This window comes from Dermacentor silvarum, chromosome 5, assembly GCF_013339745.2.
Source record: "Dermacentor silvarum isolate Dsil-2018 chromosome 5, BIME_Dsil_1.4, whole genome shotgun sequence".
Classification (NCBI taxonomy): Eukaryota; Metazoa; Arthropoda; class Arachnida; order Ixodida; family Ixodidae; genus Dermacentor; species Dermacentor silvarum.
In genome coordinates, this window is record NC_051158.1 from 92,517,131 (window position 1) to 92,527,281 (window position 10,151).

The 10,151-nt window shown below is 45.8% G+C and overlaps 1 protein-coding gene across 1 annotated transcript; it reads right to left on the bottom strand.

Annotated features, from left to right (window-relative positions):
• Nucleotides 1-2,632: 2,632 nt before the first annotated feature.
• On the bottom strand, nt 2,633-8,578 carry LOC125945738 (uncharacterized). Its single transcript, XM_049667999.1, has 2 exons — nt 6,702-8,578; nt 2,633-2,957 (listed from the first exon to the last, which is right to left on the bottom strand). Exons 1-2 carry the CDS (start codon nt 8,576-8,578, stop codon nt 2,633-2,635), a joined length of 2,202 nt encoding a protein of 733 aa, XP_049523956.1.
• Between the last annotated feature and the right edge of the window lie 1,573 nt (nt 8,579-10,151).

The window sequence follows — 10,151 nt, forward strand, 5'->3', positions numbered from 1 at the left end:
CAAGGAGAGTTTTCAGTTATTTGTACATGAGGAATGTTGACACAAAATGGAGGAAGCTGACCAGAAAATTGTCAATCAAATATTTGGACTGCAGGAGGGGTGCAAACCAGGAAACAGCGGTTAAGAAAAAGGTTAAGGAAACAGAGAGGGGTCTGTGGAAAACAGGGATGCAGACGAAATCAGCACTGGGCACATACCGAACTTTCAAGCAAGAAATTGCCAAAGAAAATATCTACGATAATTCTAGGGGAAGCTCTTTGTTGTTTGAAGCCAGGACGGGAGTATTGCGGACTAAGATGTACCGAGTCAAGTACCAAGGTATAGACACGTTGTGCTGTGCGTGTGGAGAAGAAGAGGAAACGGCTGAACACCTCATACTTTTCTGTAAGGGGCTTACACGCAACGGGGCTGATTTTTTCAAAGCATTGGGGTTTAGGGACAGTGAAGGCAAAATAGACTTTAAGCGGGTAGAAATAACCAAACAGAGGTTATCTGATTGGTGGATAAAATTAAGGCAGGGGTGAAATTTCACCCACCACAAAGTACAAATTATGTTAATAGTCATGGCTAGGTGGCGTATGCCACCGCCCGATTTAAAGGGTTCAGCCTCATCCATCCATCCATCCATCCATCCACGGGAAATTTGAATTAAATTCAGCAAAACCTCCATTGCATCCATCATGGGAGGAGTGAGATGGGAGGGGAAGAGCGTGAGGGGTGGGAAGGGGGAGAAGAGAGGGTGTTACGTATCAGGGGCGGCAGAAGACTATCGTCTTTCGACGTCATTTGCAGCGAAGCAAGCAGATAAGCGGCACAATTTTTTGGGATGTCATTGGCGTGTTGCTGCGATCTAATGCATAGGTGGGGCTTGTCAGTATACTGGCAAGCTGCTATAGTGTAGTGGTTTGGCGTAAACAGAACAGCGAAATATCGCATACGCGACATTGCAAACACATCATTAACGTGGCTTATCGCATCACCATTGCAGCGATTCCGAGCACCTGATCTTAATTAGAAATTACCGTTGTTACTCCACAAATCGGAATGAAACGTCAAATACGCCTTCGCGAAGCACTGTATCAGCTTCACCAAAAGCACCAGAGCACTGCCGTTGACTGGAAAACACGTACGCATCCAACGTCACTTTTCTGAGGCACTAAGCTTTGAAGTGCGCAAGCTGCGGAGTGCGCAAGTCAGACTTGCGGATCAGCGAGTTAAGCTTAGCGACATAGCGTACCTCGATGGACGAGCGGAATTGCCAACAAGGCCCGCGACCGTCGCGATAAAAGAGACTGCCACTCGCGCGGAGATGACTTTGCTCGCATGTGTAGAGCGCAAATGGGTTTATTTTGATATTATTCAGAAGAATGTGCCTTCGCGGACCAGTTAGGCCGAGTTAAGACATGTTGCTGGGTAGCGGCGATACATGCAGGCAGAGATGCTGAATGTTGGCCGAGTAGTAACACAGCCACGGAATGAGTTTTCGCAACTTCACAATACTGGCAGAAGCAACGCATACATCCGATTCATCCGTAGCGGACAAGATCACCATAGCATTATGTCGCGGCGCACAAGAGGATTACAGCCGCGAAAACATGCCCATTGCACATAAGTGGACGCCCACACACCGGGTGTTCAAAATTAAGCATTACGGAATTTTTTTAAAATGGCCTGTGGCAGGTAGCGTAATTCTTATCGTTGAGCTGGATTATTCGAGTAGGCGGGCATTAGTAGCACGATAAACCGAAACACATATTCAACTATTTAACAAAAAATGACTAATTAACTTCTTAGTTAATTACTTTACGACACATATTGCAATTTACGAACTGTAGCTGGTGAATTTAGAAGACTCATCCACTTGAAATGAACTTCCAGGATGACACCAGTTTCGAGATATTATTTGCCAAAGTGTCGGACGAAATACACGGGCGTTCCAGTTACTTTTGTGCTTCAATGCATGCATAAAATAGCATTTTTGTAAAAAAAAAAGTAAGTGGAACAACAGTGCATTTTTACGGCGAGTTTGATGGCGCATATCTCCAAACTGGTGTCATTCTGGAAATTCATTTCAGCCTGACAAGCTTACCGGCTACAATTCGTAAATTGTAATATGTATCGCAAAGCGATAGACTAAGAAGTTAATTAGTGATTTTTTGTTAATTAGTTTAATGTGTTTCGATTTCTCGTGCTACCAACGTCCGCCTCATCGAATAACCAAGCTCAATGATAAGAATTTTGCTATACCTGCCACAGGCGATTTCTAAAAATTCCGTAAAACTTAAAAATGAACATCCTGTGTAGTTTTCAGGTTACGGAGCAATCCGGCTTCGCGAAAGTCTGACACATCGGGACGAGACCAGCACAGGGAACGCTCACGATCTCCGGAATTCATCAGACCTTACGGCACTTTGCAAATGTACAGTTGGCTACGAAAACTTACCGGACGCGATTTCCACGACAAAACTGAACTTTCGCATTGTTAATACGTGCCGTTTATAGATTAATGGATCGTCGTGCAGGCACCCAAGAACCGCGTTACAGATTGCAGATTTGTGAGTAGTTGTACTACCTTTATTAAGCAACTTACGGTAAGGTCAGCAAGAACGTTCTACAAGGTAGCCAAGTTCGGCTACGGCTCGTTGCTTGGCTGCTGACTGATAGGCGCGGGCGCAGTGGCCACCCTGACGTCTTCGAGTGTAAGGTAGCGACGAATCAGGCTCCAGCAGTCCTCGCCGATGGTGTCCAGTTGAGGGCGACCATCTTGGCGGCGGTTGCACACGACGCTTCTCCGGACAACGCCTACGTGCCGCATGAAGCTGTGCAGGCCTTCGACGCTCCTAATCCCGCGTCGAGCCATGGTGGAGACCTCGGCCACGCTGAGGGACAGCCGTTTAGCGAGTTCTTCAAGCAGAGGAGGATGGCGCCGGACCCTCTCCAAGGCACAGATGCGGCGCCTGCGTAGGATTTGAACCCTGCCTAAATGTGTTCTTTACGTGCAGCTCGATTGTACCGCAAGCTTTCTCGTCAATTCGGCACCATTTCTATAAACGTAATAAGGAGACCATGCGGCAAATGTGCACTACGCACGATGGGCTTCGTTAAGGCTAAAGTTTTACTCTACCACTCTGTTCATCCTTTCTATGCCTGCACATCATTTGCCACAGACGCGGAACCGTATTTAACCAGGCGATATTGGTTTAACCGGGACCTTTACTAGGTGGACCATGGCCTTAGAGACGGGTGCCGCGCCAGAGCACTCCACCGGATCTCGGATGCCACGGCGGAGTAAGGGTCAATTAAAGCTACGACAATCGATGAAGACTTTGAAGTCCTTTTTTGTTTTTGCGTGGATGTCTGCGTGATGTGTCATGTCAATGACCTTTCCGCGGTAGACAGTCGAATAAATATTGCAGTTATAATGCGTTTCTTACCAGTTATAAGTAGTTCCATGTAAGAGTGGAGAGAACTGTACGTTTTGAGGAAGGGATGACATATTTTACGCGGATATCTTACGCCAGATTCATCGTCATCAGCCTATATTTATGTCCACTGCAGGACGAAGGCCTCTCCCTGCGATCTCCAATTACCCCTGTCTTGCGCTAGCTGATTCCAACTTGCGCCTGCAAATTGCCTAACTTCATCACTCCACCTGGTTTTCTGCCGTCCTCGGCTGCGCTTCCCTTCTCTTGGTATCCATTCTGTAACTCTAATGGTCCACCGCTTTTCCAAAAGAGTAGTTATTGCTTTTTATGTTAATGTATTCTACAGAATACTTTTGTCAATGAAGGCAGGAAAGAATCGTGAGCGAATCAATTATGAATCGGACACTAGCGCTAATCAATGTGTTATGCACAGGGAACATGGATGGCTGTGTCGAGTATTTTATTGCGATAGCAATTATATGGACACTCCAAAGCAGATTTCTGCCGTCGCCGTCGCCGTGAGGTTCCGTATGACGTCAAAGGCGATGAAATTGTCGCCGCGCGCCGAGCGTTGTATGTGCGAGTGAAGGGGTGCGAGGGACGCGCGCTTTCACGGGGAGTGAGCGTACGGCGGAGAACAAACGCGCGTTCTGCGCCGTGCTCCCTTAAGGGCTGCAGAATTAAGCGTCTCTTTCCTCCTTTACAATCACCATATATGTAGAGCACACGCGACTTCTTCAGACACGCGAAAGGCCGTGGGGGGGGGGGGGGGGGGGGGAGGGAGGCGACGTTTAGCTGCGGCACAAAATGCCTATTTCTATAAAAACATTGTGAGGCGAGAAGGTGGTAAAGACTTCCGACGCTGCTCGACGAGTGTCCCGTTCTGATCTCGTCGAAAACCTCCGAGCCGCCCCCAGAGGCTCCGGCAACAGTCACCAACGCCGCGCGCATTTTGTGCGAACGCGGGCAAAACGCCGACGGGGTCGACAACAGTTCTGTGTGTTGCCGGTGCTGCTGCATGTCCAAGTTTGTACAGCTGATAAAACTACTATCCTTACTCCGTATAGCTCCCTACAAATTTGCTATCGCAATTGATGCTTCGGCTTTCGGGTGAAACTGCAACTTTTTTTCAACGTCTGGAAATTTTTTTCTAAATAGTATAAAGCATATAACACAGTTCGGCCTGATCAGATGGATTAAACGAGGAGGAGGACATACTTGAGCAAGAAATCGCGATGCCCAGTTGCAAGCTGACCACGAGAATTCCATTGCTCGTGGAACTCCTGATTGGGCCATCATGCAATTTTTAACAATATGTATTGCGCTAACGAAGTGAACAGCGCAGAACAGTGTTGGGTGTAACAAAATAAATATCCGATTGTCTGCGTATACAATTCCCACAGACAGTTTGTGTCCTGGTGCTCCTAACTATTTGTTGTAAAATGAATTATTCAATGAAAGTGGCGGATTTTTCTGCTATAGAGCGTTGTTTTCAGAAGAATTCTCTGCGAGACAGGACTAATTGTTTTGGACTGCGTGAAGTACACTTCTGTATGCAGCTTTCTGTAGCTTAATCGCTCAGTATCCATATAGATGCTCATAAATGTGAAATCCCGGCATCCGCGGCTGGACGAGATTGCTTCTGGTGAATTATGTATGTGTTGGAGTGAGTGCGACGGAGTGTGATAATAGGTATGCTCTTTCGTTGGACGTGGCTGAAACGCGGGAAAAAGATTTTCCCGCTTAATAAGAATACTTCTTGATCCAAGTTGATCACCCAATGCTTATTCAGTTTTGTTTTTAATCATGTAATCTGGTAATGTAGCTACTCCCACAAATCACGAGGTTCCCTGATGACATGCATGTCATCATGAATGCATGTCACCCAAGCGTATATTTACTGTGTAATTTTCGCGCTGTTAATATTTCGTTTATATAATATCCTGTTGATTATACTGGCCAGTCCGGTTCTGTGGGTTGTTTTTTGAAATATACATCTGATTTTTTTCGAAACTAGCGAGCTCCTCTTGTTAGTTCCTGCATGGCATCCATTAGCAAAATTGCTATATATGTGTCACCTTATTTAAATTTTTTATTCATATATTATCTTCAATATGATACTAAATATAGCAGTGTGGTTGTTACATTCTTGCGGATTTATTGTTTCACCAATGTACTACTCCAAAAAGACATCTTAGTTAAATATCATAGATATTTCTCCTCCCACTTCGCTTACAATGACGGTATGTACTTTATCGATATACCATGACGACGCCCGTGCGGTTGACGTATCCATGCATGTGCGCTGTGGGGAGCTTTCCCTCTAGACTTGCTACCCACGATTTGACTCTTGTCAGGAGATGCGCAGTACTAGTCTGTCTTGTAGCATTTCAAGGGCATGATCACGTTATCCCTAATGATTCATTTGCATCATTTCAATCATGGTGTGAGACTTGGCAGATGCAAATTAATTTCCGGAAAACTGTCATTTACCAAACGTTCCTTCCCTATTTACCTATTCGTTTAATGGCTACCCTGCAGGAGATGTTTCACAGTATAAATATCTAGGTCTTCTATTCACTCAGGATTTATCTTGGTCGCATCACGTCGAACTCATGTGCAACCGTGCGCTTTGAAGGTTAGGCTACTTGCAACGCACATTACGTTCAGCCCCACTTAGCACACGACTCCTCACTTACAAAACGCTGGTTCGTCCAATACTGGAGTATGGCTGTGTCGTATGGAACCCACACAAAATATCTGACATCAAGAAAATTGAGTCTATCCAGAAGAAAGCTATACGCTTCATTTACCGTCGCTTTGACAGGCATTTTTCACCCAGTTACCATCTTCCTGGTCGTAAACTTACCAGTCTCTCTTCTCGTCGTCACGTTGAATCTTTGAAGTTTCTTTATACTCTAACTCCCCACGATTCCCCCTACTTAGCAAATACATCGCACCCGCTAGACCTACAACCACCAGACATCTCCACGAGTTGAATATGTCCACTTTTCACCGTCGTACTGATGCGTTTAAATGCAGCTTCTTTGTCCCTTGTATAGAATTGTGGAATGCTCTGCCTGGTTACGCCAGATCTTTACCACTCGATGAATTTTTATTGTATATTAGTAATCATTGATGTTCAGTGCTCTTTGTTATGTTTTTCGATGTATTGTATTTCCCCACTCGTGCGACAGTCCTTCGGGGCTGCAGTATGTTGAAATAAATAAATAAATGTTGTATATGCATGCGCGATTGAATTGAGAATGTACTGACCTGTCCAGAGGCCGTCCTTGCATGAACTGAGCAGCACGCGTGAGAATGTCGCTGTTTCGACGCACAGTGTCCCAGACAGCAAAGAAGCACTGGCCGGTACTTTCATCACACGTCCATTCTGTGTTCGTGTTGACCTTGAGGAGAATGTAGTTGTCCCCAATGTTAACCGAGAGGAACCGAAAGAAGGACGCGGTCACTGTGTCGTCGTCGGCTTCAAAGTACGCTCTTCGTATAGTCTTGCTCAACCTAAAGACGTCAGCCAACTGTTGTATTTTGTGATCGTCCAGGCTATTGCCGCCCATGTCATAGTCCACGTCTACTCGCAACTCTATTATGTTTCTGCTTCTAGAGAGCGACTCGGTGATTGCCGTCCACGATCTGGTTGCGCCATCGTCCACGTCATCGTCATCAGTATACAAGGAGAGATGGAGTTTTCGAAGTAGCGGCGCTGCACGAATGTACGATGCGACGACCGAGCAAAGCTCGTCGTGATCCGTGCAGACGTGCAAGCGTACAGACGTCACGTGATTTGATGACAGCAGCAGGCCGCAAATATATTGCACGTCTTCGGGGGAGCAATGCAATTCGACCTTTGAGAACGCCTTTGATTGGATTAAATCCAAATCACTGGTAGCGTTGTGAGTGCGAAGAGAAACTTTCGTCTCTGCCCCGCTTTCTTCGAGCGCACGGCACATTCCTCGTAAATGCTGACAAGCACCTTTGTGCACGTCAACGGTTAGCTTCTGCAGCCGCTCTTTCCTGGACATCGTCCAGAAGAAGTGCACCCACTGCGACGGATCCAGGAGCGAGAAAGGCACGAGGAGTCTTTCGAGCGCTTCGTTGCTTTTGAGTGCGTCGAGCAAGCAGACACAGTTAATACCTCGTACAACTGCTAGTGTGGTCGAGCACACCATCTTGAAGCTGCGTAGAACTTTGTTTTCCGTAAATAAGCGCGCAGCTAGGGGTACTGTGACAGTGCTAAAGAAAATGCAATTGAAGTTCAAATTCTGGATGGTCTTGTTCCGAATAAGGCCTTCGGCCGACCATCTGAAACTCTTTCGCCTGTTGCCAGTGCTCGCCGTGATGGTCAGTGTGATCAGCGTGGTATTGTACATTAGGTATTCCGCGAAATCATCTGGCTCTGCGGAAGTTATCACAGATCCGTGTACTGATAACTCTTTCAGCACCGAGTTTGATTTGAGCGCTGTAAGCAGCGCGCCGGAGATATCGCCGTCTGCACATACTTGGGAAATTCTGAGAACTGTCAGGGAAGGGCAGAACGACAATAGCGTCGACAACACAGACTTCTTTTTTTCTTTACTCGACGACAATTTCGCAAATTCGAGTTCTTCGAGTCCCCCGAGGGAGCATAATTGAGCGTAGAGGTCCTCGCTGTCAGCAATGCACAAGGATTCCATCTTCAGCGTCCTGATGTACGCATTGCGTTTAAGGCCGTCGTAGAGCGCCTCGCGACCAGACCCTTCGTAAGAGAGAACGCAGACATGCTGAAGGCAAGAATGAGTCTTGAAAAGCCAGCGCAGAAGAGCGTTCGCTTGGCGCAGCTGTGCTTCGTCAGCTTTGGGCCACAAGAGGTGTTCGTCTTCCAGGCTCGAGATGCACAGCTGATCAGCCCATCGTCCATACATTTCTCGCAGTTGCAAGTTGGCGTGAAATAGGATCTCATTGAAGGCGGGGAGATGGTCGATGATGTCACATTTTCTTCTCTGGGTTGCAGTGCAATGTGTGAGCAAGGGACCGATTGGTGTTCCAGTGAAGTAGCCCGTGGCGGTGCATAGGTCAGCGGGAACTAGGCTGCCCGACTGTGCAGTGCTGCTCTCTGGTGGTCGGCCTTCGGGACTGAAGTCAGCACTGGCCATTGAACCTGCATGGAGCAAAAAGCGTCCATCGTTCGTTCATTGACCATTATAAAACCGGGAGTTTGAACTCGGAACTTGTATCCTTTGAGGTTAGTTTCATCTGCTGAAGTATTATTCCCCGAGTAGATGTACGCTTGTTTGACAAGGAAGAAATGAACCGATGAATGGAATGGCAAAGTCTTCATTCTAGAATTTCGCACGTGGAATGCTGCGACAGTGCGTTGCTGTGACGTTAGAAAATATAAATACTACGTTTTTGCGGATGTGGGTCCTATTTGTTAAGAAAGTGTTTCCAGAAATAGCCATGCTTAGCCGTTACTAGGTTCTCTTAGGATGTTGTTAAATCCTTGTTGATTGATGAAGTATTAAGTGCATGCTTTTACCCATCCTTAATAGACACTGTCCAAATATGATGACTCGATCCATGAGGTGCTTGCAGTATATTTGAACATATTCATTTTCTTTTCGGAAGCAAATACAAGAAGTACATTGTATAAAATAATCGCTTTGTTCGCATTATTATTTTGCTGAAAGTTTTGGATGGTTACGATTGCAGCGCATGCATCTTACACTTTTCTTTTTTGCGTGTGTGGAGCCGTACGCCGTTTAGTACGCAGTGGCAAGAGAGAAGTCCACGGAGGAACGATCGGTGCAGCAGCATACACGGTGACCCTCTGATGAACCGAAGTAAACAATTCTAATTCGGAGTCGTATCAGTAGAGATAGATAAACAGCACTGAAGATGGGGGAGGGGGGGGTACGTTAGGGGGGCGGCACTCAGCAAAACGGCAGTAGCTCCTCGGACGTCTATTATTTTGTTGCGTGAACGTAACCAACACATAAGACAGGCGCTCAGGTCTGCAATTTTTTTAATGAACCGACCTCACGGCTGATTACAGTCATGCTATGCCCACCCTCGTGTGCGCAGGGGTAGTTCTACCTCCTTCTGCCCTTTGTTATCCTTGTAACAGCGTTCACACTTTATAAGGTAGCAGGCAGACTCGCTTCTTGAAGTTGACGTTTAAGTTTGAATTTATTCACACACAAAACATTAAGACATAAATATGGTGTACAGACGAGGGTTCCAAAGTAGTAATACTGAAAACGGGATTGTCGGTTAGAAACTACGACAGAATTGTACAATTGTTGGCAGCGTAACAGTGGGTGACGTAGCAGTATATTAGTTACAATAAGGGTAAATGATAGTAAAGAAACAAAACCTAAGAAACAATGCTCTAACTCGATGTAGTGGAACAGAAATGACAACGGAAGTGTCAAAAATTATGCAATTTCTAAACATAGAAAAAAAAGACAAGAACATACAAAGAAAATGGCGCAGTGTGGACAACGCAAAAAAATCAGTTACGTGATACTTATTAGTTAGGTGACTTGAAAATACAAATGTTTAATTAGGAAACATTAGAAGAGGTTAGCAGAAATCTTTTAGCGAAGTTTTGAAACACTGAAATGTAGGTATATCAGAAGAAGCCAAGAAAAAAGACACCAAGGACAACATAGGGGGAAATCACTTGTACTTACTAATTGAATTAAAGAAATGATGAATTAATAAAAA

What these genes read in the sequence shown, in the direction of transcription:
- LOC125945738 (XM_049667999.1), bottom strand. Translation starts at nt 8,578, where the DNA reads ATGGCCAGTGCTGACTTCAGTCCCGAAGGCCGACCACCAGAGAGCAGC. An exon ending in CAAGGACGGCCTCTGGACAG is followed by an intron (nt 2,958 to 6,701) that starts GTCAGTACATTC and finishes AATCCTACGCAG; the next exon opens with GCGCCGCATCTGTGCCTTGG.